Below are 26,956 nucleotides of genomic sequence, written 5' to 3'. Positions count from 1 at the left end.
TTTAGCACGAAAACCTGCCGCTGTGGTGCAACAAATACACCTTGTTAGTTTTAAACTACTATAGGGATTAGTATAAACTTTACACCCTAATTTGCAACTGAACCAACTGTTGTGTAGTTCCCTTTTAACAATAACGATCAACTGATCAATTCAAAACGCGTTCCATGGTCCATGATGCATACGGTTTCTCAGATAACTGAAAATGTCATTTATACTAGACGTTAGAGAATTACAGAAAATTAGATCTCATTTCGGATTTGTGTCGCTTCAAATGACAATTCTAATCATGTTCTTGAAGATATCTTAAAAGATATAACTCGTCCCTGTGGAGGAAATCGTTTATCTTAAGCCTAATGCTGCATGAAGTTAGAGATTCAGTGTCATACAGGGGCCTGAGACTAAGCAAAAGGTCAAAATAATTCATCATTATCTGCCCAGCAACCTCAAACATGATACAACCAGGTATTACGCTCATTAACCCCAAATGTGACTTGACAGGCATTTCTGTTCATCCAGATCCATTTCTGTGTTTTGGAATCAGTCAAAAAAAAAGCAAAAATACTCATGTGATAATATACACTATGTGCATCATAGACCAACTTTCGAAATGTAACACCACAAAGCCATTTTTCCAGGTCAACACCAACATGCTTACGCACACAGCCATTACTGATGTAAGGGATTTCTACCACGTGAGGATTTTTTGTGACACTGTTGTGGGTCTAAGTTTGCTGATATCCCATCCTTACAATACAGCAACATTAAACAATTCAGCAAAATATGAGAGCCAAGAGGTGTGATCTAAAGAATCATCTAAAGAATGGTCTGTAGAATAACATCATCTAAACAGAACTGTTTAGCACAGCTTTAACCAATTTAGGGACTTGCATACTTTGTTGAACCTCCATCTGGTTTTTGTCTGAAACACCAAAACAATGGGGAACCTCACCAAGCCTTTGGTCTGGAGTCATTCCTCTCTCTCTGCTTATCCCTGCCTCCCTTGGTATCAATTATCAAGGAGAAATAATTAAACCTTAAGTACTCAAACTTGTTCATGAAACCCAATTTAGTACAGCTCCTCCTCCCTTAAGAGTACAGTGGAGTGGCTCAAGACAAAACCCACCCTCATCCCAAATCTACACAAGCAGCTTAGCATGAGGTTTCTTATAGCAGGAGCACCAGTATTCATCACTGTGCTCCATTCTTCCCAATGTTCCTCTGTAATTTACAGGACCTTGGCAGAGTCTGACCTGTCCCACACATCAGAGTTTATAACGGCCAGTGAGTACTTTCCCCTGCTCCCGACTCGGAGACTACACTGCTACCACATGTAGACTGTAGTTTTAAGTGAAGTAAGACTTGTTTGACAACAGGATGATCATACCTTTGCTAACGAAATCCGAAATGCAGCAGCACAACTCTCCAGTTCACCTGGCTGTTTAGAATACCAATATGCTGCTATATCCTTTAAAGAATTAGCCATGTTAATAAAATGAGAAAATGGCTAATGTGAATAATTTGGTCAATAAGCAAAATGAACAATATACATCATAAAATGTCTTTCAATATAATGACTATGAATTTTTTCTAATCCAAAAGGTGCAACACAGAGAAGTGTTTGTAAAGCAACCCTTATAATACAAGGGAAGTTTAAGATTTTTTTCCTCAAGTCAGCAAAGTATGGCTTCACCCTTTCAGGTAAATAGTCATGCAGTGGCAGTGTTAGCCTGTACTGGCAGCTTAATCAAAGGCTGAACAGATGAGAATGTCTATTCTTGCTCATCGTTGTGGAATACCAAAGGCTAAACTGCAAATATTATGGCTCTTCTCTTCATTTCAGGGACATTATCTTGCACCCTAAAACTGAAATGACAATTGTAGTACTATAATCACACTTGAATTTCACACATGAAACATTCTTGCTAGGTCCATTACAAGGATTGAGGCCATCTTGGGGCCTTTTCAATTGAACAGTGGGTACGGTCTGGGGAGCTCTGGTAGAACAGTCTTTGGACTCAAAACCAACAGATACAGCTCACAAAGGTTAATTTCATGTTAATGTCTGATTTGAACAAATCTTGGGTCCAGCTGCATCAACAGTCCAAACACACACACACACACACACACACACAAATAAAGGTTCAGAGTACCAACATTTTAACTTTGAACTTCAACTGCTGCTTTTTTCAGAGGCCATCACAAAGAAATCATCTACAGCCTTGACAGACACATGGTATTTTTTGTTCTACAGATGAGCTGGCAGTGTTTCGTTGGACAGCATTCCTCCAGATGCCGAATTACAGACGTGTTCCACACCTTGATTTTAAGTTTTCATCAAGTATAGCATGGTGTGGAGTTTTACCCAACATTACCAAGAGATCAATTCTGATAAATGCAGGCGTACTTTGGCTGAGTCACGCAATCTATGCACAGCCCGGTACACAGGGAAAATGAGTATGATGCTAGTTTGCCCAATGTGACGCACGAGTTGATCCCTGAAAGGGATGCTTAACAGTATGAAGTTGCATTGCATCTACTATAATAGTACATTCTAGAATTCAGCCAAGACCCACGAACCATATAGTACAAAAGTGTCAAAGAACAAACGGGTTTTAAATTACTAGATATTATAGAAACACTGTAAACACTACAAACGGAAATCCGTAGTGTTTTCATTTGGCTTGTCGCGTTCTTTCGTCTCGAGCGTTGCCCGAACCGACGTTAGAACTAGAGCTCGTGCAGCTAGCAGGCTAGGCAGGCTCATTCATGGATTTAAGATGATGTGTGATGTCTTTCGCTTGTTTGCACACTAATTTCTTACCATATATCATAGCCAAACCAGTTTCATGGAGGAAACGGACTCTTCTGTGCTTGAAAAGCCATATGGTTAAAATGGTCAGTGTCAGTAGCAAAATAAATGTGAGCAAATTAACGCTGTCCTGACGATGACTTTCCTCAGCCTCCTTCTCAGTGGCGAGTTCCTCCATGCCCCCGTCATCTGCGTTTATCCAACACGTCTGGCTTACAATGAAAATCAAAGTTAGAAACACTGATCTGTTCGTTAGAAGACGTTTCCATGGCTTTAGTGCGATGGCTTTCTCCATAATACAGGATGCTAGTGTCGGACAGTCTGACTCGGCTCCGTGGTGGTGATGGTACTACGTAAAGATAGCGCCAAGGAAAACAAGACTTCGTCCGTTGCTCAACCTTTTTAAAGCCACATGGCGCCGCCAAGTGGAACCTGTGCTCATTACCACTTTATAGTGCACTGATACACTGAACTGAACTATGGTACACCCGATTTTGATTTTTTTAAAACTTATTTCTTGAGCATTCTTCATAATACAAGTGTTTTGTCATGTTTAAACAGAAACTGACCGATGCATGCTACAATATTTGTATCTTATTTATATCTCACTGTAACTAGTTTCCTCATTCCAATGCAACGAAACTTGCCTGCGGAACCAGCTTAAAATGAGCACATCTATCATAAGTTTTTTTTCATTGCTCTATAAATAATGTGAAATTTAACTTGGGACCTCATGGGTGAGCTGTCACACTAATGGGGACAAACAGGACATCTTTATTTCCTTTGCATGGTAACCAGCTTCCTTTGCAAGAATTAAATGAGGAGTCATCAGTTTTAGGACCCAAAAACAGTCTCTTCTGCTGAATCCTTATTTTCCAAGAGTAACCTAATAAATTGTAAATTCCTCGTTTTTATTCATATTTGAAATTTCATCAGATTTTACTCTGAAATATAGCAAATATTTAGACTAGTGCTACCATCGTTTAATGCTTATGGAGGGGAATATATGTACTCAAACACTCGTCTTAAGTCTGTGTGCTTAACCACAACGGTCACGTGTTATTTCCCAAACACTATAACAACTATGCCTATTAAACAAAAATACTCGTTTATATCACATGAATGACCACACACTGTAAAGCTAAATGTATAATGTTTGTCTCGAGTGATACAGTCAATTGAAGCTATATTTCACCCATTTACCAAAGTTTCATTTTGCATTTCGATAGTAAAAGGTTGTGAAATAGCCTTGATAGCATTTGCCCAAATAACCCCAGTAAAATTCGACGCTGATCGTAGACCTCTTCGTCGACCCTTCGGTGATTCGTAGTTCCCTAGCAAGGTGACAAGGATAACAGAGTAGAGACCTGGGAGAGCGAAGATCCAAGTAACGAAGCGCTGGCTGATTAGTGACCTCCCACTAGAAGGAAGTGAGAAGTGGCATACGTTTACCTCTCACTGGAAGGAAACGGGAAGCTCACGGGTGGCGTATGTTTAGTGATTTGTTACGACACACGAAACAGGAGCGTGTTAAACGTGCAGGTTCTACTTGCGGGAGTCGGTGTTCTCTCCATTCTGTAACCTTTCTTTACTAACCGAGCGTCTTAGTGTGGTGTGGATAGGTGATACTCCAAAATGGGTTGCTTTTTTTCAAATTCCAGGAGAAAATCCCCTGATAAGGAGACTGATCTGTCTGCTGCAGACAAGATCACTGCGAGTAATAATGTTCCAGGATCCAGCAACATTAGCAACGCGCTAAGCGGCAGTAACCAAGAAGCGTCGAAGCAATACAGCTGGGACAAACGGGAAAAGGTACGAAAACATTAGCTAGCGTTGTCTGTGTACTTGATGTGTCTACTCGATGCCGAAGACTTAGAAAATTAATTTGCTAGCCTAATGAGTTAGTCTGTGTCCAAATCAAACATCTATTTACTGATTTCAGCCGTTGAATGGTAGAGTGCGGCAAAATCCATATAGTAGATCACATGGGAATAATTGCTATCTTTACCAATATCGCACATATTTAAAACAACCAAATCTAACGCTGCTAATCGAGTTTTAGTAAGATTATTGCGGGTAATAATGTCCACGCTAGCCTTGTAATGCTAAGACAGTTTCTTTCGATTAGCGTCAGCTAACGTTACTGTCTTTGCTGTTGATATCTGCATACTTTTGTATTACCAAGGCACTACACATGAACGTTGTAGTAATCGACTAACTGACCGGGAGGGTCTGTGACTTTAACAGCAGGCCTTGCACTGGCAGACTTCTGAAAGGGTTGCTTAGCTATTTTACGAATATGTTAAGACCGAGCACTCCAGCTCGGAGGTTTAAAGGGCAATAACAGAAAATCAACCACCAGTTATAGAAAGCATATTGCATGTTAGTGAGAGTGTGTATTTTTCGTGTATAATTTGTTACCCAAACCAGAGGTCATGTGAGAGTAGGTTTATAATTCCAGCAATATGGAAATATGATCTATTAATTCAGAATGCTCTGTGGCTTGTAATTACGTTTTCACATTAAAGTATCTATTTTTCTTAATCTTGTATGGCATCTTTATTATATAGGTTTTCTAAAGGTGAAACAGGTCCACGCTACAAGAGGCTTTTGGTTTCAATGAACATCCCCGCTAAACTATATATTTTAATTAACGAACTAACACCGGTGACTGCTGTTTCTGATTCTTGTCGTGCAGGTCGATCCTAAAGACTTCATTCTGACGGGTATAAAGGATGCCACAGTGGGACGATTGCCAGGAAAACTTAATGGACAACAGTTTGTTATACAAGAATGTGAGAACTGCAACATCTATGTGCTTGACCACTCCGCAACAGTGACCATTGATGACTGTGTAAACTGTTGCATAGTGCTTGGTCCAGTAAAAGGCAGTGTGTTTTTCCGAGACTGCAAAGACATTAAGTGTGTGGTGGCCTGCCAGCAGTTTCGCACAAGAGACTGCAAAAAAATGGATGTCTTTCTGTGTTGTGCCACACAGCCCATTATTGAGTCCTCTACCAGCATGAAGTTCGGCTGCTTCCAGTACTATTATCCTGAGTTGGCCTTCCATTTCAAGGATGCAGGTCTTAGCATTTTCAACAATAACTGGAGCAACATACATGACTTCACACCAGTCTCTGAGGAAACCAACTGGAGTCTGTTGCCTGAGGACACTGTGGTGTTGAAGTATGTGCCTCTCCCTGATCCTGAGTCAGAGTTCAGGTCTGTACGCATTTCTACTGATGGGAATCGGAGTATTGTGCCATTGACCAGCGGAGGGAGGCGTAAGGACAGTGAGGAGTCCTGCCTGTTCGTATTCTTCACTGGAGACTACACCACAGCCAATGCTCGAAAGCTCATCGATGAGGTGAGAGCAGTCTGAATTAAATGTTAAATTACACACAGATGTATGAGGGATGAGCAGCAATTTGTCATCTGATTACACGTTAGCAAAAATAACCATATTGGGAAATGAAATCAATTTCCTCTACTTACTCCACCTAGGGAGCTGTTTTAGAAAGAAGAAGTACTCTGCTTCTGTTTAGATATGTTGTGCTTTAACATTCACTATTCACTTTGCCCAAGATATAAGTTAATTAACGTTTGTGGCTAGAGCCTGAAGAGTGACAGAAGTGGGCTAGGCTAAATGTTCATTAGACATTCTGCTTTGACTGCCTCTTTCCTGAGAACAGGAAGCTCTAGCAAGTGTAAAATTTTAATCATCAATTGCTGTACTTAAATGTGGTTTCGGTTTTACTTAAACTATAAATTACCATGAATCATGCTTGGAATAATTTTTATTATCTCGAAATTAGCTTTCATCAAAGAAAGTCAGCATTTTTAAGGAGGTAGTAGTGTGGATGTTTTCACCACATAATTACCAAATATGAAACCTGAATTAAATTGTTTTGAAGTTATTTCCTGGACTTAACCATTTTATGTGTTCAATTGGAAGCTTGGTCCAAGCTTGTCTGTAAATACATTGTGTAAATTCTAAATTACAATTGGGGAAACTCTTCCTTGGATTATGATTTTATTATATGTCTATGTCTAGAGCATTGTATTAACATCTGTCAGAGAAAAGGGGATTCAAATGTCAAGAAGCTCGCCACAGGGGCATAAATGAACTGAAACTTTTGATAAGCCACTTGCATTTTTATTTGTACTTGGATAATTTTCTAGACATTTGTTGTAATATTGTGTGTGTCCTCAATGTTGTACAACTAAATGTAGGCCACTATCAAGGGTTTTACACTTATCCAAACCAAAGAAGTAGCCATGCGTCCTGAAGATGTAACCAGAGTGTTTCAAAACAATGCAGAGGACCTCAGAGAGTGGACCACAAAGGGTAAGTCCCATTTAGAGAGCTCCCTTTTCTATGTTGTCAGGTTGAAAACATTTTGAAATATGACAGTATACAATGTTATGAGCCAAAAGTATTTTTATAGTAACTATTGCTACTCGCATCCTTTTGTCAGTGACCATTCACATACAGAGATATATTTTTCTTGCCAGTCCAAATTAATTCAAATTGTAGATTATGATTGAATTGTTTGTGAACTCCCAGTTCAGGAATCCGATGAACGTCATTTAGTTATGGATATAATCAAATCCAAAACTGTGCTCATGAGCGGATGGAAGTTTACTGCAACAAAAAGCATGTGAGTTAAGTGTAAAACCCTAATAGATCTCTAATCTAATCTAAACCTGATCTCTAATAGATAAAAAGCCATAGTAGTTCCCTATGACGTGGACTACACAAAGAATTCTGACATTTCAAGGGAGATTCCAGTACATATTGAGTGAAAACATTCAGTTCAAAGGGAAATTCAAACTGCAGAGAGTAGTGAATAACTATGCAGGAAGTTGACACAAAAATTTAGCTATCAATAGTTGCCTGTCTTTTCAAGATATTCTGGTGAGCTGATTCAGATGGTAGGCTGATTATTGGAGAGCAGCAAATAAGTGGGAGTATGTTAGCGTTCACTCAGGTATGTGAGTGTTTTAATATATAATGAATGTTTGTTGAAAAATATCAATGATATGGAAATGCTTCTTCAGAAAAGCTGCAAAATCAGCCAGAAACATTGATTTAATTTAATACAATTTAGTTTTACCTAGTTGATGATAACTAATATTAGCTGTCCTGATATAAATATAGGTTATAACAAGCAGTTATTCAGCTGGCGGCCTGGGACACATCAGGCCACATTACAGTTGTACTGTGAACGGTAAAGCGTCCTGATGCGACCTCAACAGCAATGAAGTACTGCCCAGATCAATTGCATCATTACCCTAGCCAGAAAATGCATAATAGTTGCAAGACTGTGTTATTAAAATTTACCCTCTTAATTCTGTTGGCTAGAAATGTTTTTTGGACTGGCCCCAGTCAGTTTACTGTATGCAAAATGATGTGTATACAGGAGTGTTCCATTCTGATAAGTTATTAGTTCACTTATTAACAGATTATTAGGCTGCGTATAAAGGAAGAGGCCATGAGCCATAACAGTAAACCTAAGTTATGTCAGCAGATATTTATTTAATTATTAAATACTAATCTTTTTTTAAGTACTTATGCAGGCTGATTTTCCATCTGGTGGTAAACTTTGTGCTGTATCTTTTCATATATCCTTCTTACTGTGATGAATAATATACAACACAGGAAGCTAGAGGTTTGGTCATGATGTCAACCACTACATTACCTGCCAAAAAAAACAAACCCTTTTTACTGAAGTAGTAACAGAGACAGGAAAGTAGTAAAACCAAAATAGATTTGGCTTGTATATTTTGTACCCATAGCATTGTGAATTAGCATTTAATATTATACCGAATCTAGTTATTTGAAAGTTATTGAAAATAGCAAATAGAAAGTATGGCTATTGAGGAGTGTTCTGTGTTTCAATTGCTGTTTTTGCCTTGTCCTGGTGGTTTGATCTTCGTGTCGGCAGGCCCTGTCGTTGCCCTTGAGCTGAGTGGAGATGGTGTAGTGGAGGCTTGCAGAAGCATTGCCAATGAAATTTTCAGTGGAACAAAGGTAACTGCAGGAGGAGTGTTACCTTAAAGCTATTGGCATACCATGCATTATGCTAAACTAACAATATCATTTGTCCTTTCTTTCCACCATTATGTGTTCTTTTTTCATAGGTGTTTGTTTCTGAGAATAAAGATTCAGCTTCACGGGATGTTGACAACTTTTTTAACTTTGCTGACATGCAGATGGGATTGTGAATCTAATGAAAACAACTTTCAGTGTTGTAAAATAGAATTACTTTTTTATCTAGTAATGTAATGAGATGAATGCAGAGCCAATAGTGTCCCAAGATGTGTAGGATGTTTGAACCACTATTTACTTCTTACTCTTGTAATTAGTGCTGCTATATATATTTTGGACAATTAGAACTTTTTTAACTATGCATGTTTTTACTGTGTTTGTAAACATGTTGTTGAATTTAAAAGAATAGGATAAGATGATGTTAAAAAACCATAAAGAACATTTTGTTTCCGGAGTCTGTAACTGAATATTACTTTGGCTATTGTCAATCATGCTGAAAGAAAGTTAAATAATAGATAGACACTTATTAATGTTTCCCAGGGAGATATAACTGGAAATAGTATATCCTTCTTTGCTTGTGTACATTTTCACAATTCATATTTGTGTATCTTATCCATATATGTACATAAGTCTTCGCTGTGGACAATGTGATTATTTTAAATCAGGAACCATCTGTCATAAGAGCCTCTGTTTCTTTCTAGGAAACTAGTATAATTATTGAGACCATTATTCACTTGTTTTTCATACATACTATTTTAATGGATAGTGTATTTTGTATTTTTGCTTGGACTGTTGATAATCTGCCCAATTTTGGACAAAGCTTTTTCCACATATGTTGTTTATGAAATTCTTTGAAAGGAATATCTGAGGTTGATTTTTATTATTAATTAGATTTAACTGATTGTACTATTCAGAGGTGTTCTAGTCATTTATTACACCCCCCTATTTTTGTACTAATGTTTTAAGAGCACAGTTTTAGTTCTGTGACCAAACAGCAATCAGTTTTATTTGCACAAATGAAATGAATGCCTCACAATGTACCTTTGTATGGTTCTTAATCGATTGTATAAGGCAGTTTTGTAGAAATAAATGTAAACTGTGATTTATGAATATAGTGTTTTGTTAGCACACAGTTATTGTGTTTATTCATTTGAAGGTGTTGTGGCAGTTGGGTAAATCCAGATCTCAACAGGAGGTCAAAGCAATTTACCCAAGCACCTTTTGTAAACTGTGTGCAGTGACCATGAGTGTGATCATCACTTCACTTGCTGATGGATGACCAGTGAGCAGTTATAGAAGACTATCAAAACACTTTGTGTTTGAGTACTCCCACTACTACTGCCACAACTCTTGTTTTCATATTCGATCCCTAGGTCCTTGTACATCTTATCAGTTTCTATTATTATTATTATTATTATTATTATTATTATTATTATTATTATTATACAATAGAAGATGGTAAACAGCATGTGCTCTCACACCATGGTCACAGAAAAGGCGCAGTTTAGGACCCAGCGACCAAGGCTGTACAATAGGACTGTTGTGCCGTGGTGGAAAGGAGATTGCAGCTTTGGGATATTGACAGCGTAGAACAGAAAAGGCAAAAACCAGGCAAAATACACTTTATTTGACTTTCATCTGGAACGTTAATTTGAGGAGGGTTGTGCGGAGGCCGCCTTTCGATTCAAGTGGGCTCACTCGAGTTGCATTCGGATCTGAGGTAAGGTTGCTGCACGAACAATAATGCTCGTGTCTTCAGAGGGCTCAGTGTGCCAAGGCTTGCTGTGAATGGTTATCCAGGCAGTGGGGCCTGCTTCCTACTGCTCATTTTTAAGGAGAATTCCACTCGGTATATGGACATGTCGGCACCACCTCCGCGTCTAACCCCAGATGTGCGTTTCGTTTTTAGATTTTAAAACGAATGGTTTGATCCACACGTTGAACGTGGAATATCAATAAGAGCGGCGCTCTTTACTCTCTTACCACTTGAAAGCTGGTTGCATCGTTGTGTAGGGCGGCTGGAGTTTGGCGCCAAGGCCGTATCAAATCCTCGGCTAGCTTAGCTGGAATGTAAAGAAGAGTTTCAGAACGCAGGTCCTCAATTCCTCGTACAAAATGCTCGATTTGGTTCTGGAGTCATTTCTGTGACTATCGCCATGTAACGTGGCTGATCGCTTAGTATTATTTGTTACACACGTGAGACTAGACTATCGATTTGCTTTCCTTAGCTATCCGATAGTAAGGCTAGTAGCTGGGATATCCTAGCTCGATAACGTTATTACCGACTTCGTTACACAAACTCCGTTAAATTGGCAAACATTAGCCACGTTTCGTAACATTAATTGTGGACCTGGCAACATCGTTTGTTAGTTTAGATATCATGCTTAACGCTGTCGGGTGTTCAAACTATCCAAGTAGCTGTTATTTATAACACGAAAGAAACTTTAACATACTTGTTTTGCAAGTTATATTACATCTAAACATCAAAACGTATTTCAAACTAAGTTAACGTTGCCTAAACACATTAGGGAAGTCTGATTGTTGGGAAAGCTCGAAATTGAAAAGTTGCCAAATGTGTTCTTTATTTCATATGATGGCAGATAGACAGCTAATGAGGGGGGTAGAAATGAATCAAGTCTACTTTTCTATAGGAAGTAATTTTGAAAGAATTTCAGTAGCTAACCTAGCTATGTCTGCCTCGAAAACGTGTCGTTTATCCCTTCCTCTTCCGGCATCAGTGCGGACTCGCCGTCCGCGGTTAAAGGGAAGGACTTTCCCTCCATGGACAAGGATTTTCTCTTGTAGCCTAGCTAGCTAACTTTTGTAAACTGCATTTCTGGATGTTTCAAATAAAAAGATGGTGTTTTCTCTGCACTGTTACACAGAGTAGCTAGTGTAATGAGTTATATGAAAACGTCCAAAAACAGTACAACAAAGACTAACCCCCTTTCATTAGTTATATTCTTTATGGCTTGAAAACTCATGTTTGGTCCTTTGGCCGTTTCTCCAGCGGTTTACTCCTGTGTGTGACTCTCCTGTCGAATTTCCCCTACTCTGTTGCAGAATGGAATGCATAGGCTGTCTTTCAGCATCCCCTAGTCTACCACACTGAATGGGTAAAATGGCCTGGTCTGGACAGGGCCATTGTTTTCTGCGATGGGGGATGGAGGTTGCTCCCTTGTGTCCCTACGGCTTTAGGGAGCTTTGATCTTTTGCATCATAAAGCAGGTCTACCACTGGTGTCAATGAAAGGAATTATTTCTCAAGTGGATATTCGCAGCAATAGGTTGGAGACCGTTGATAAATTGTCGGCGTAATCATCAATGTAAAATGGGGAGAGGTTTGTTGTCGGAAGTTAATATGCTACAATAAGTTAGCAATTTGTGGTGGATCTTAACATTTTTACTTAATGATAGTTCTTCCCAACGCTAAATCAGTTACAAATGAAATTAGTACTCTTCTGCACTTTTGTTTTCAGAGGACTACGCAGCAGTAGATACTGGTCTTTTTAGCTGGTTAGCTTTACAACAATCTCACTAATTAAACATTAATTCAGGCCCTCTGGTAAGAGGTCTCACTTTCGAAGGTTATTGTTTTAAACAGACTGCCTCCTTTAAATGGATCAAGCAACAAGTGTTCAGAATGGCCTTCCAGAGCCACAGGGCCCTCTGTTGGCAAGGGGGCCTCTATGAGGTGGAGCATGAGGCTAAGGGTATGTATCCAGGACCAGGTACTCCTCTGAGTACTTTGCTTGTGTCCATTGTTTGTATCCTTGCCTAGGATTACTAATGGGTTTAGGACCGTATCAGCATGAATCTAATAATTCTGTTATTTAACATACTACTTTTAGGAATGTGGAAAAAACATATTAAGCTAAGTCTTAAAAGCACTTAACACATTTCAGATTTCCTATTTACTTTACAAAATGGCATGATGTGTTCATATGAGCTATGTAAGGTTTGAAATGGTTGTTGTACTTTATTATATTGTGTGTATAAATATGAATCATAAAAAGCTAGCTGTCATCAGAAAATTCCAGGATATTCTGCAGTTCAGTCATAGAAGGCAGTGACACAGTGTAACATGATCCAGGAAATCTCATTCTCTTTGTTGAGCTGCAGTATGACTAAACAAATGTCACTACATGAAGAGTTTAATGCAATGACAAAATTAGACTAGGTACACACAGCCACCATAAAACCGACTTATTAACTAGTACTGTTTCATTGTCAAAATATATCAGCCATATCAAATACTCATTATTCCTCACATTTTGTTACTTATACTGGCTTTGAGTATTTACTACTAAATGATATTGCAGGTGTGCATGTTACTATAGCTATATGAGTGTATGAAATATTGAACAACCACAATGTCAACAGTCTAATAATACATAGTTTAAAGTCCTGTTTTGGTTTAACTGAAAATATGTGGATTTGTTCCAACTAGCTTATGTATTAGCATAAAGGTGAATGGAGCAGAATCGCTGATAACTGTGGCCTTATGTCTTATAACCTAGTTCTGTGAATGAGTGAAAGTTGTTTTAACACAGTCGAAGTAAAAAAAAGTTATTTTTTACATTTCAGACTTGTATTTTATTGTACTTGTATTTAACTGCTCTTTAATTCCAACTTCACAGGAATGAAATTGTCAAATAGTTTATTTAGCATGAGCATAGCTGTGCACATTCCTAATGGCTGATGCTATTGGAATCCTTCCTTCTGTTTAGCGTTGCGACGTTTTCATCATGGCCTGTGTTACTGACAATATCAAGCCATCTGTGAAGCCATAAGATATCTGCCAGTTCATTTTAGCACATCCATGCTCAGTTCTTGCACAAAAAGCTAAAGTTAATTTCAAATCTGTGCATCATCCTAAATGGATAAAATGGCAGCTGCAAAGAGTGGATTTCCTCTGTTGCTCGACCCCCCCCCCCCCCCTTAGCTGTAATGGTGTGTAATGCTGTGCCTTTGGGCACAGTGCGTGGATATGTCCCCTTCTGGGTACTGTAGCCGTCTGGGTTTGCAAGTCAGGCAGGTTCCATTTTGAGGTCTCTCCTGCTGTTTCCTGTCTATGGTATTTATAGTGTGTGAGCTAAAAAGCTTAGAGTAAATGGGGAGACTACGCATAGGATCAGGTTGGACCAGGACTGACATCAAAAAAGCAACCTATGCAAACTACCATAACAGAAAATCCTGTCCCAGCCACTATTCTAAGTGAACCACACAATGACCTTCTTTACCACTAAGAAAAATTGAGACTTGCATGTGTTTATTGCAAAGTGTTTGGCTAACCTTCTTAAACATAAAAATGAACACAAAGTATAATAAATCTAAAATATTGGTATCTGCAAATTAGGGGTGCGTAGTTTAATATGTTTTCAATGTCCTGAAGTCCTAATGCAGAATTACAGTGATGGAAATATCCAGAACATTTTACACCCTATACAGGGTTTACGATACTGCAGTATATGGCTCATGTATGTGCATACTAATGCACCTCTTGGTGACACCCCCCTCCCCCTCCATGGGAAATGCAGGCTACTTCCTGTAACCTGGACCAACACTGCAAGTTGTGCTGAAAATGGAGGCAATAAACCCTTTTAAGTCTTTTATTCTCATTAGAACTGCTACTATTTGCTTGTCTTAAGTGAAGTCCCTTACCGCATGAAGTCCCTTATGTTTACGTGATCATGCATTGGGCTCAGTATTATTTCTTTGAGGAGCCCTCGCTAGTCCAGCATTGACGCATGCTAGATCAGTTCGCCATCTGCATCAGGGGGGCATGGAATCCTGCTGCCCCTCCTCACTCCGGGCCTTTTCCCTCCTCCCTAATCCCAAGCGACTCTTTAAGGCCTGTCCCTCTATTGGTTCACAGGGATGAGAGGTGGAAGACTGGTGCAGGTCATAGGAATACACTAGCATGCTGTACGACTTGAAATTTATGGTAAGTGGGAAGCTGCTACAGGAAAGTTCACTCTCAGTTCTTTTGAAGCTCTGTCTCAAGATATTCCTGCAAGTAGAATTGTATTGTGCCATCTGGTAATATGGAGGATGGGAGAGTCTCAGTAAATAATGCTCTTGCTAAGTTTAATGCAGATGCAGGAATATTCAAAAGGCTGAATCACCTGTCATTTTATTGACTAATAACTGAAACAACGTAGGTAAAAATTAGATAACTTAAATATAATTTTTAAAAAATGAGACAACTTCTTCAAATATTATGAAACCAATATAGATACATGGTGCTAGGACTTGTATGTAAATTATTCTGTGTGTGTATTTGCATCAAAAAAAAATTTTTATGGTATATTATTGAGAAGTTTTGCAAGTGTGTAGTCTGTATGTCCCAAACACATGGTCGTAATTTTTATAGATGTACTAGAGAGAGAGGCTGACTGAAGACTGCTTCCTCTCTCTCTCTCTCTCCTCTCTGTCTGTTTTCCCCCGTCTCTCAGGATACAGCAGGATGAAACGACTCAGGACTTCAAGCAGTAGTGACAGTTCAGACAATGAAAGTAAGTAATGCTAGACCTGCGCACACACAGCTACCTGCCCTCTCTAATTGTGAAGTTTTAGGTGTCTGTTTGACACTTACCTACATCAACATAACCTTAAAAGCTTCTCTAGTAAATTTTCTTTGTGTGAGATAAATGCAGTGTTAATAGCTCTTTTGTTGTAATTTTCCATTCACCAACGTGCAGGTCCCTCCACCTCATTCTCATCAAATAAGTATGGAAGCAAACCCGGAACCCCTGCCTCCGCACAGAAAAAGCCAGCAGAGGTAAGGGACTCCTGGTGCAGGGCACTTCCCAAGTGTGTTGACTTTCCATTTCAAAAACTCTGTTGGCATGGTAACCACTGGAGTGGCATTGACTGTCATTTTCTGTAGGGCAATGGTAATGTGAAATTTTCTCAACACAGGACCAGTCTTCATTAAAATAAATCTAGGATGAATAACATGTATAGGGCTAATGTAATAATACTGATTTGGCCCTAACATACCGAAAATAGCATTTTGAATAAATATTCACATCACAAGGCGTTAATGATCGGAAAAGAAACTAGACCTATAGCGTTTTCCGAACCGCCACATGTCCTGTCATTTCTGTTTCAAATTTCAAGTACACGTGCTAACAGCTCATCACAGTGAAACTCATGCATGTATGGTACTGTGTGTCCCAGGTGTTCAGAAAAGACCTGATCAGTGCTATGAAGTTGCCAGACTCCCACCACATCTCCCCAGAGGACTACTACCTGCTGGCAGACACATGGAGGCAAGAGTGGGAGAAAGGCGTGCAGGTACCAGCCAGTCCCGACACCATCCCTCAGCCCTCTGTCAGGTTAGTCTCGCGCGCGCTCCCTCACTCCCTCTCACCTGACTTGTCCTGCTTGGGCAAGCTGTCCTTACACTCACTCAGCTAGTGCCTTCCTGCCTTCTCTGATTTCCTTTTCTTTTGGTCCCTATTGCATAGTTTGCCCAGGATGCAAAACTTGTAGTTTAACTTCTGCCCCCCCCCCCCCCCCCCCCCCCACCGCATTGTAAGCATGGTTGTCATATTTGTTTATGCACCATTCCAGAAGTATTCATATTGTGAACACGAACTGAAGTGCTTGTCTGCACTCGTACAGGATAATGGCAGAGAAACCGAAGGAGCTCCTGTTCTCCAGACAGAGGAAGTACATCCAGTGTTGGAGTCAGGACTCCGCTGAGACTGGGTATGTGAACATTAAAGAGCTTGCCGAGGCCATGTGCCGATACGACCTAGATGATATGGACCTCCACTGGCTGCAGGAACTCAACATGGAGCTGGCTCTGATGGGTATGGAGCCTTGCGCAGCAGTTTTTCCGTTTTGTTGGTTGTTTTTTAACATTTGCTGTTAGCTAATCTTGCTTATACCAATTAAAACTGCTCTGAATGCATTCCAGCAGTTGTATTTACACTACGTCAATGCTATGTTCTAGTTTAGACTTTTTTAAGGACTAAATCTGAATGTGCATGTGCATGTGTGTGTCAGGGGAAGGAGCCATGGATGAGTTAACCATGGAGCGTGCGATGGAGGCTCTTGAGAGGAAATGCCATGACAACATGAACCATGCCATAGAGACAGAGGAAGGTCTGGGTATCGAGTACGACGAGGACGTCATCTGCGACGTGTGCCGCTCCCCTGACAGCGAGGAGGGCAACGACATGGTCTTCTGTGACAAGTGCAACATCTGCGTGCATCAGGTGAGAGCAGCGGAGGAAGCTGCGGTGGGTACCACGTGCAGGCGGGTCCAGCAACCTGCCAGTGGATACCTGTACTAGTACTAATAGTGAGATACTAGTGGGTAATGACTGAGATACCATTTTAATAGGTGTAGCAAAGACAGGGGGCAGTGTGATGGGCACCCTCATGCCTCACATGGCTTTGGGGCCAGACAGCTAGTCTCTGCCTTTGCTACAGTGGGTTTCCTTTGGTTTGGTCTGGTTTTTGTTTTTAAATTGGTGGAGTTGGTGGTTTAGATTAAACCATAAACATCATGCTGGGTTTACGCACATCTGGAAAGTAAGAAGCCTTCAACCATGTTTTGGGAAAAGAAAAGCTAAGCAGGTTGTATACCTGTATTCATGTGAGGGGTTTTGGTTCATTGACACTGTTGGCACTTTCCCACTGACACTCGTTGTTTAACCACTGTCCTCCAGAAATTCACTATGTTGCTACAGTGAATTTCATCTGCCAAAATGTAGCTTGATGCTGAAGAATAAGATTAAATATAAGATAAAAATGAAGAAAGCTTGTTGTCATCAATGTGTGAAAACCCCCTGCACCATGTAGAGATGCTGAAAGAGTTCATTCTCTATTGTCAGATATGCCCTCACAGCAAGAACTGAAATTTGAAAACAAAGGATGTGATCCATGCTGTTTAGAGTCTGTCTGTCAACCTTTGTTTCTGCACTAGGGAAGCTCTCGGTCCAGTAGAAATGCTGGCATGTACTTGTAAAGTTCACTAGTTCCTGGGAGCCCTCACCAACTCCAACCGACCAGCAGCACTTTGTTGGTGGAAAAATGATATGTGTGTCCTTGATATTAACTTTTTGCTTATTATAAACTCTGTGTTTCCAGGCTTGTTATGGCATAGTGAAAGTTCCAGATGGCAATTGGCTGTGTAGAACATGTGTGCTTGGCATCGACCCACAGTGTATTCTGTGCCCCAAAAAGGGAGGTGCTATGAAGGCCACACGACAAGGCACAAAGTGGGCACATGTCAGCTGTGCTCTCTGGATACCTGAGGTATGGTTGCCACTTAAGACTACTGGAGTTAAGCATTTACACGGCATTTGTTAAAAACAGTAATTAGCTCAAACAATCGCTGGCCAGGCGAAGATGTCGGTTCTATATATCATTAGGATTTAGATATGTGTGTGCAATATGAGTGAAAAAGGTGTGTGTGTGCGTGCGCACGCGCATTTGGGTGGGTGTATGAGTAGGTGAGCATCGCATGTCCAGAGAGGATGGAGCCCATTACCAAAGTGTCACACATTCCGCCTAGCCGCTGGTCTCTCATCTGTAGCCTCTGCAAGCTAAAGACTGGAGCTTGCATACAGGTGAGATCTGAGGACATGGTGCCTCTTTGTGTTCTCTGTGCAAGAGTGAGGAGGAGAACAGGCCAAGTATTGTTACTTTCATGTCTTGGCACCTATGTAGATAAGGAACTGCTAGATGCACTATGGTTGTTTAGACTGTTTACGCCTGCACATAAGAAAAGCTGTATGTGTAGGAAGTGGTGTCTAATCCTCCCTTTCTCTTCAGTGTTCAGTAAAGAACTGCACCATTCCATTCCACGTCACCTGCGCCTTCGAGCATAACCTGGAGATGAAGACCATCCTGGATGAGGGTGACGAGGTCAAATTCAAATCCTACTGCCTGAAGCACAGCAAGCCCAAAGCGGGGGAGGCAGGCCTGAGCCCGGCCCGGCCCAAACCCCCCAGCGAGACAGAGAAGGTGGGCTTGCGAGCGCAGAAGCTCCAGGAGCTGGAGGAGGAGTTTTACAGGCTAGTGCAGCCCGGCGAGGTGGCCCAGGACCTGGGGCTGCCTCTGCTCCTGCTAGACTTTGTCTACCAGTACTGGAAGCTGAAGAGGAAGACAAATTTTAACAAAGCCCTGCTGCCACCTAAAGAGGACGAGGAGAACCTCCTGTTGCAGCCGCAAGAGGACAGCATCCACACCCGCATGCGCATGTTCATGCACCTACGCCAGGACCTGGAGAGGGTGGGTGTTGCACCGTCGCAAGGGCCGGCCACGGCCCACGTGCAGTTCCGCTGGTTCCCTAACCCTCTCTTTGACCTTTCTAAACCCTCCCTGACCTTTTGTCTCACTTTTTGCATGGTTGTCTTAGGTGAGAAACCTGTGCTACATGGTGAGTCGGAGGGAGAAACTGAAGCTATCTCAGAGTAAAGCCCAGGAGCAAATCTTTAATCTTCATGTCAAACTCATCAACCAAGAACTTTCTGCAGGTAATAGATATGCAATATGTAACACATGGTTATGGTGTCATGATGATATGGTGTATGATTACCTCACTGTTTTCTTTGTCAGCTTGGCATGGCTGTCCAACACCGAAACAATATTCTATTTTTGGCTTAGAGTTAAAGAAGTTGTCTGCACATGGTTGGCTTTTGTTTTTGTTTTTTGGCTCAATGCATACACTTTTCCTCAGGCATTTTGTTCATCTTAAAAAGACATGATGTTCTTAAATATATCATCAAAAATACAGGATTATGCACTTTGTCCACGGCTCCAAAAATCTCCAGTTTTATAACCACAGCCTTACACATCACAACCTACACATATCTCAGAAATGTACTGTAGAATTAGAAGTAGGTATTTTTTACCTCGTAAGTAGTTTACTGCCTAAGCTCCATGTAATATTAAATCCATGCAAACTAAATGTGTTGCAATTATATAAACAATAGCCCAAGTCAAAATAATAGCCTGAGGCTAATTGATGAGTGCAGCTATACTTTTTTATGCTGTGAGTTGGCATAATTTAATGCGGATGTTTAAATTTAGGCCAGTCAGTAGCTGTTTTGTTTTTCACCATCAGCATGTGTTTCTAAATTGCCAATACTGTGATAGAATGACAATATTTTTAAACTAGGTTATCATACATTGAAAATTTGAAACCATATACAAAATGTTAGTTGAGTCGTAAGAACTATACTGTTCTTTAGTGTTAAACACAAAAGTGCTTTAAACCATGCAGTTGTGATTGGTCATATGAGGCCACTGTTTAAAACAAATTTTGTTCTGCAGGATTGCCAGTGTCCTCTAGTGTGGAGAACCTGCTCTTCCGACCTCCTCCCAGGATAACCCTCAAGCTCAAAATGCCCAAAGTGTCACTGGGCAACGGCAAGACCAGTATCAAGTCCGGCAATGGGCCTCTGTGCCCAGACAACAGCAGCAACGTTTATGACCTCAGCGGAGCAGGCATGGGCCAGGGCAAGCCTCAGCTTCACCACGGCAGAGCTCGGAGGGATGAGCGCACCAATGGCCTTCTCCCCGCAGCCCGCCGAGATGCTGGTGGCCCCAACCTCTCACTGCTATCCCTCAAACCGACGGGCAAGCCTCTGGCCCTGCATGCCGCCCTACACGGCCATCCTTCCAACGGGAAGGGTAAGCCTGAGCAGGACAAGCCCCGCCTGCTGAAGTCTAATGGCATTATGGAGAAAGCTGTGGGTCAGAGAGACACTTCCTGCCAGACTCCTTCTGAGCAGGCAGTAGGCAACGAGCACTTGGGGAAAAGTCAGCCAGCTACATTCCACAAATCTGCCATGGAACACTTCAGCAGGTCCTTCAAAGAAGCCACCGTCAGCCTGGTACGGACTACGGAGGACCTGCGGAGCGCCGACAAGAACGCCCGCAAAGCCATCAGCAAAGAAAGGATGAACTGCGCCAAGCCTGCTGCCTCCGAGCGTCCACCAGATGGCGCCAGAGTGTACCAAGAAAGTGATGGCTACTGCCCTGACTTGGAGCTCAGTGACTCAGAGCCAGAGGCTAAGGGCAAACGCCACCGGGGTGGGAAGGGGCTGAGTGAGGGGAATCCAGCTGGACGTTACGTCCGTGGGGGCAGTCGAGGCAAAGTGACCTTAGGCTCCAGGACTGTTGTTCAGAGGTGACGAGGCTGCAAAGCGCAGTCTCCGCCCTCAAGCCCACTGCTCCAGGTCTGTTACCAAAATGCTCTGGTCGTCCGTAGAAAAGCCACACTCCAAGGTTTCTTTGTTGAGCAACAGCCTGCGAATGCACTAGCCATTGGGTCAGGTAATTGTGGAACACGAGCCCCACTGTCTAGTACAGGCAGAACAGACTGGCAGCTCACCAGAAGGGGGCACCAAATCCCTTTCCCTGGCTGAGTGCTGTGCGAGCAGCCTTTCCAGCAGATTCAGCATGATGCTGTCTCTCTGTGGGTTTCAGCTATAAGCTGACTACACATTAGATCACACGACGTCTAACTCTAGTTAGACAGGCCTTCTAGCGGTGTTTCTGTATATACTTGTTATGAAAAGGAACTTGCATTTTAAGTTGTGTATAGTAACTTGTGTCGGGTTGTGGAATTCAATGTTGAAGTAATTTCCACATGTTGATTAATGACATCCTTCATTCCTATGGTTATGCAAATAAATAAAGACATAAGAACTGCAGTGCTTGAGTCTGGCCATTTGGGTGAAAGCTGGCAGGTGGGTCTTGAGTTCACTATGTTTAGTGTTTTCTGTTTTATTTTTCTATGTTTTCTCCCTCTCTCTCTCTGAGTTTGTCTATTCTATACCCCCTTTGATGTTAGGATTAGCATGCTAAATTAATTGTCGCTTTTTTTCTCATGGTTATATATAGGGAAAATGTCTTGTGAGCAGTCTAAAATGGTCTTCCATCAGTGTCTTCAGAGTTATTGAAATGTATGATTCTTTTTAAAGAGAATCATTTTTATTTTTAATATGGAATATTTTTATGTTCATATCACAATCTTAGTAAAACATTGCAAAATTTATTTTATTTTATAGAATTATGGTCAGACTATTCAAGTGTGTAAGGGGTTGTGTGTAGGCAGTAGGTGGTGTCAGCATTATGGCCACAGAAATTATAAATGCATTGAAGATTCCACAAGTTAGAATGGGCTAAACTGATAACTCCATGCATTAGGGTCCAGTGTAGAAAGTACTCATGCTGGACTCATAGTCAAACTAGCTTTAAATGAACTAATTTTACCATAAATGTTTCATCACATGTAAGCTGTAAAGAGGCTTAAGTGTGACACTGAAATATGCCAGTTATTGGAATTATATGATTATCACAATGTTTTATGGTCTCATCTTAAGATGAATCATTGCCTTCTTATAAAGCCCAGAAAGACCTATTTAAAACTTTTCAAGATGGACCACTGCTGTGTGATGGTAACACCTGTTGCATTTTTACTGTGGGTGAATATCTTTGGCCTCACCAAATGCACAGTATGCAGCTTGAGCTTTTTATTCTGACTTTCCAAGATGCAATGCAACAAATTCACAGGTAAAAGTTAATGAATGATACTGATTCACACCGAATGATACTAATTTATACTGTATGGATGAGTTTAATTTAGGCGAGAGATTTCACCCTCAAACAGTGATACAAATGGACTTTGTTGTACTTGCAGCTAGTGAAATAATCAGTATTTATTTGATTTATTGGTACTCTTTCACCATTTACCTGCAATGGCCTTTGTGCAAACTTGCTTTCCCAGTTCCAATTTTAGCATGGGTGAGTGCTTGGATGAATCCTTTACTCTGCTGTTTTTTGTTTTCATTAAGGATTTCATGATTAGTTATTCATATTCTTGTATGGAAGAGTGCATTATGATTCTCTTAAGTCTCACTCAAAAGTTAAGGAATAGGGCTGATTTGGTGTTCTCATGTATGTCCATGTCCTCAGGATTGAGAGAGTAAGGATGGCCACAGATTTTATGTGTGTTTGTGTGTGTGTGTTTGTGGGTGGGTGGGTGGGTGGGTGACATGCAGAGCTTGGAGGGAGTGCAGCAACGTCTTTTGGCTTTTTTACACGTTCTGTGAACTTCCAGGAAGACTTTAAAAAGCTTTGTACTATGTTAATGACGGCCAATGGAAAATACTGTAAGGGCATGCATGAACTATGCGCCACATTTGAATAGAAGTACTTCTTCCTTTTTCATTATTTCTTATTTGACTCTACGTAATGAAAAAGGCCTTTCAATAAACTTTGAAAATACCAACTGATTTGTCAGGCTTTCTTATAACATTTTGATTGTATTACTATTTAAACAAGTTTTAGGATGAATTGTTTGATTTAGTGCTAAAGTTATGTTACTAAACATTGCACTTATTGTATGAAATGGGACATGTGATTCTCCCTTTTTGTTCTAAGCAGGTTAAAGGAATATGGATAGTAGAAGAAGCATCACTATTATTAGGTCACCAGTAACTGCAGTGAAAGGGTTGTTCCTTATTCACACATTACAACAAAAAAATTTCTTTTTACTTAATTCTAATTCATTCTCAGACAATTCCACTTGGCTACATTCTTTACATAATGGTCTTGTTTGAAAAACATCAATTTCTGACTCCAGAACATTCTCTTAGGCAGAAACATCCTTCTTTTGTCAACTCAGGGATAGTGGTATATCTCAAATATAGTCTATTATAACTCTTGGTAGTTATCTAAATCTATCACCTGTGTGTGAACTCATTCTTGACATTCATTTAACTAGGTCAATGTTATGCACCACATGAACTTAACGCAAAGCCTATAATGATGCTGCTCCATTATGCATGATGCTATTTCAGAGACCACAGGGGAGTCACATTGAGCTATCCTATGAGCACACAGTGTTTAAATAGCATTTACTAGTATTTAAGATATAGTCTTTTTTATTTTAGCAATTGAAAAGTTGGATAACTTCGTTTAAAGCATTAAGATTGTACATGTTAACATGTATGGCCTGGCCTAGTTTACCTTGTATCAGCTGGATTTCTCTGCTAGCTCCATTTGGAAACAGCAGAGCTAGGGTTGCCTTAAGCTCACTGAATTTCAAGAAAAAGCTGATAGTAAGTCATGTGCTTAATTCAACAACTAAGTAAGCTACAGCAGCTAAATAAGAATGTTGGATTTCACACAAGAGAATCCTGTTGTTAAGGAATCTAAAAGTAAATGATGAGCTTTAATTTAATTACAAAGCATGCCATTACACTGCTTGGGTTCTAAAACTAATTACAAAACATACAATTATACTGTTTTGAAACAAGCACCTTGTTTTATGGAAATAGGAAGGCATCAGTTATGGTCAGAAGTTTTGAGACTGATACAAATTTTGGTTTTCCCAAAGTTTACTGCCTCTGTATTTCGGATCCTTTTGTCAGATGGTGCTTCCTTAAAATTTTGCCTAAGAACATTGCAATAAATAAGCATGATGCTGTCTCTCTGTGGGTTTCAGCTATAAGCTGACTACACATTAGATCACACGACGTCTAACTCTAGTTAGACAGGCCTTCTAGCGGTGTTTCTGTATATACTTGTTATGAAAAGGAACTTGCATTTTAAGTTGTGTATAGTAACTTGTGTCGGGTTGTGGAATTCAATGTTGAAGTAATTTCCACATGTTGATTAATGACATCCTTCATTCCTATGGTTATGCAAATAAATAAAGACATAAGAACTGCAGTGCTTGAGTCTGGCCATTTGGGTGAAAGCTGGCAGGTGGGTCTTGAGTTCACTATGTTTAGTGTTTTCTGTTTTATTTTTCTATGTTTTCTCCCTCTCTCTCTCTCTGAGTTTGTCTATTCTATACCCCCTTTGATGTTAGGATTAGCATGCTAAATTAATTGTCGCTTTTTTTCTCATGGTTATATATAGGGAAAATGTCTTGTGAGCAGTCTAAAATGGTCTTCCATCAGTGTCTTCAGAGTTATTGAAATGTATGATTCTTTTTAAAGAGAATCATTTTTATTTTTAATATGGAATATTTTTATGTTCATATCACAATCTTAGTAAAACATTGCAAAATTTATTTTATTTTATAGAATTATGGTCAGACTATTCAAGTGTGTAAGGGGTTGTGTGTAGGCAGTAGGTGGTGTCAGCATTATGGCCACAGAAATTATAAATGCATTGAAGATTCCACAAGTTAGAATGGGCTAAACTGATAACTCCATGCATTAGGGTCCAGTGTAGAAAGTACTCATGCTGGACTCATAGTCAAACTAGCTTTAAATGAACTAATTTTACCATAAATGTTTCATCACATGTAAGCTGTAAAGAGGCTTAAGTGTGACACTGAAATATGCCAGTTATTGGAATTATATGATTATCACAATGTTTTATGGTCTCATCTTAAGATGAATCATTGCCTTCTTATAAAGCCCAGAAAGACCTATTTAAAACTTTTCAAGATGGACCACTGCTGTGTGATGGTAACACCTGTTGCATTTTTACTGTGGGTGAATATCTTTGGCCTCACCAAATGCACAGTATGCAGCTTGAGCTTTTTATTCTGACTTTCCAAGATGCAATGCAACAAATTCACAGGTAAAAGTTAATGAATGATACTGATTCACACCGAATGATACTAATTTATACTGTATGGATGAGTTTAATTTAGGCGAGAGATTTCACCCTCAAACAGTGATACAAATGGACTTTGTTGTACTTGCAGCTAGTGAAATAATCAGTATTTATTTGATTTATTGGTACTCTTTCACCATTTACCTGCAATGGCCTTTGTGCAAACTTGCTTTCCCAGTTCCAATTTTAGCATGGGTGAGTGCTTGGATGAATCCTTTACTCTGCTGTTTTTTGTTTTCATTAAGGATTTCATGATTAGTTATTCATATTCTTGTATGGAAGAGTGCATTATGATTCTCTTAAGTCTCACTCAAAAGTTAAGGAATAGGGCTGATTTGGTGTTCTCATGTATGTCCATGTCCTCAGGATTGAGAGAGTAAGGATGGCCACAGATTTTATGTGTGTTTGTGTGTGTGTGTTTGTGGGTGGGTGGGTGGGTGGGTGACATGCAGAGCTTGGAGGGAGTGCAGCAACGTCTTTTGGCTTTTTTACACGTTCTGTGAACTTCCAGGAAGACTTTAAAAAGCTTTGTACTATGTTAATGACGGCCAATGGAAAATACTGTAAGGGCATGCATGAACTATGCGCCACATTTGAATAGAAGTACTTCTTCCTTTTTCATTATTTCTTATTTGACTCTACGTAATGAAAAAGGCCTTTCAATAAACTTTGAAAATACCAACTGATTTGTCAGGCTTTCTTATAACATTTTGATTGTATTACTATTTAAACAAGTTTTAGGATGAATTGTTTGATTTAGTGCTAAAGTTATGTTACTAAACATTGCACTTATTGTATGAAATGGGACATGTGATTCTCCCTTTTTGTTCTAAGCAGGTTAAAGGAATATGGATAGTAGAAGAAGCATCACTATTATTAGGTCACCAGTAACTGCAGTGAAAGGGTTGTTCCTTATTCACACATTACAACAAAAAAATTTCTTTTTACTTAATTCTAATTCATTCTCAGACAATTCCACTTGGCTACATTCTTTACATAATGGTCTTGTTTGAAAAACATCAATTTCTGACTCCAGAACATTCTCTTAGGCAGAAACATCCTTCTTTTGTCAACTCAGGGATAGTGGTATATCTCAAATATAGTCTATTATAACTCTTGGTAGTTATCTAAATCTATCACCTGTGTGTGAACTCATTCTTGACATTCATTTAACTAGGTCAATGTTATGCACCACATGAACTTAACGCAAAGCCTATAATGATGCTGCTCCATTATGCATGATGCTATTTCAGAGACCACAGGGGAGTCACATTGAGCTATCCTATGAGCACACAGTGTTTAAATAGCATTTACTAGTATTTAAGATATAGTCTTTTTTATTTTAGCAATTGAAAAGTTGGATAACTTCGTTTAAAGCATTAAGATTGTACATGTTAACATGTATGGCCTGGCCTAGTTTACCTTGTATCAGCTGGATTTCTCTGCTAGCTCCATTTGGAAACAGCAGAGCTAGGGTTGCCTTAAGCT

The 26,956-nt window shown here is 40.1% G+C and overlaps 3 protein-coding genes and 1 long non-coding RNA gene across 5 annotated transcripts in view; 2 read left to right on the top strand and 2 right to left on the bottom strand.

Annotated features, from left to right (window-relative positions):
- Positions 1–3,167, bottom strand: part of slc9a7 (solute carrier family 9 member 7) — a 42,879-nt gene extending 39,712 nt beyond the window's left edge. Inside the window, exon 1 of the mRNA XM_035524100.1 lies at positions 2,822–3,167. Coding sequence (XP_035379993.1) covers positions 2,822–3,104 — 283 coding nt within the window. The 5' untranslated portion in view covers positions 3,105–3,167. The remainder of the gene's footprint in view (positions 1–2,821) is intronic.
- Positions 3,168–4,121: 954 nt separating this feature from the next.
- rp2 (RP2 activator of ARL3 GTPase) lies at positions 4,122–9,967 on the top strand. Its single transcript, XM_027026310.2, has 5 exons — positions 4,122–4,621; positions 5,508–6,176; positions 7,043–7,157; positions 8,758–8,843; positions 8,954–9,967. Exons 1-5 carry the CDS (start codon positions 4,445–4,447, stop codon positions 9,035–9,037), a joined length of 1,131 nt encoding a protein of 376 aa, XP_026882111.2. The 5' UTR covers positions 4,122–4,444; the 3' UTR covers positions 9,038–9,967.
- Positions 9,968–10,402: 435 nt separating this feature from the next.
- On the top strand, positions 10,403–21,038 carry jade3 (jade family PHD finger 3). Of its 2 annotated transcripts, XM_027026314.2 has the most exons (13): positions 10,403–10,581; positions 12,465–12,573; positions 14,739–14,807; positions 15,319–15,378; positions 15,565–15,644; positions 16,046–16,203; positions 16,493–16,683; positions 16,880–17,091; positions 17,969–18,136; positions 18,334–18,450; positions 18,656–19,114; positions 19,242–19,359; positions 20,159–21,038. In XM_027026314.2, exons 4-13 carry the CDS (start codon positions 15,330–15,332, stop codon positions 21,019–21,021), a joined length of 2,415 nt encoding a protein of 804 aa, XP_026882115.1. In that variant the 5' UTR covers positions 10,403–10,581; positions 12,465–12,573; positions 14,739–14,807; positions 15,319–15,329; the 3' UTR covers positions 21,022–21,038. The 2 variants fall into 2 exon arrangements, with proteins under 2 accessions (XP_026882115.1, XP_026882114.1); XM_027026313.2 differs by lacking the exon at positions 12,465–12,573.
- Positions 21,011–25,887, bottom strand: LOC118241049. Its single transcript, XR_004775808.1, has 2 exons — positions 24,354–25,887; positions 21,011–21,327 (listed from the first exon to the last, which is right to left on the bottom strand). It is a non-coding gene; the product is annotated as an uncharacterized LOC118241049 (long non-coding RNA).
- Between the last annotated feature and the right edge of the window lie 1,069 nt (positions 25,888–26,956).

This window comes from Electrophorus electricus, chromosome 3 (assembly GCF_013358815.1).
Source record: "Electrophorus electricus isolate fEleEle1 chromosome 3, fEleEle1.pri, whole genome shotgun sequence".
In the NCBI taxonomy this organism is placed as follows: Eukaryota; Metazoa; Chordata; class Actinopteri; order Gymnotiformes; family Gymnotidae; genus Electrophorus; species Electrophorus electricus.
This window is presented reverse-complemented; position numbering and strand designations above follow the sequence as displayed.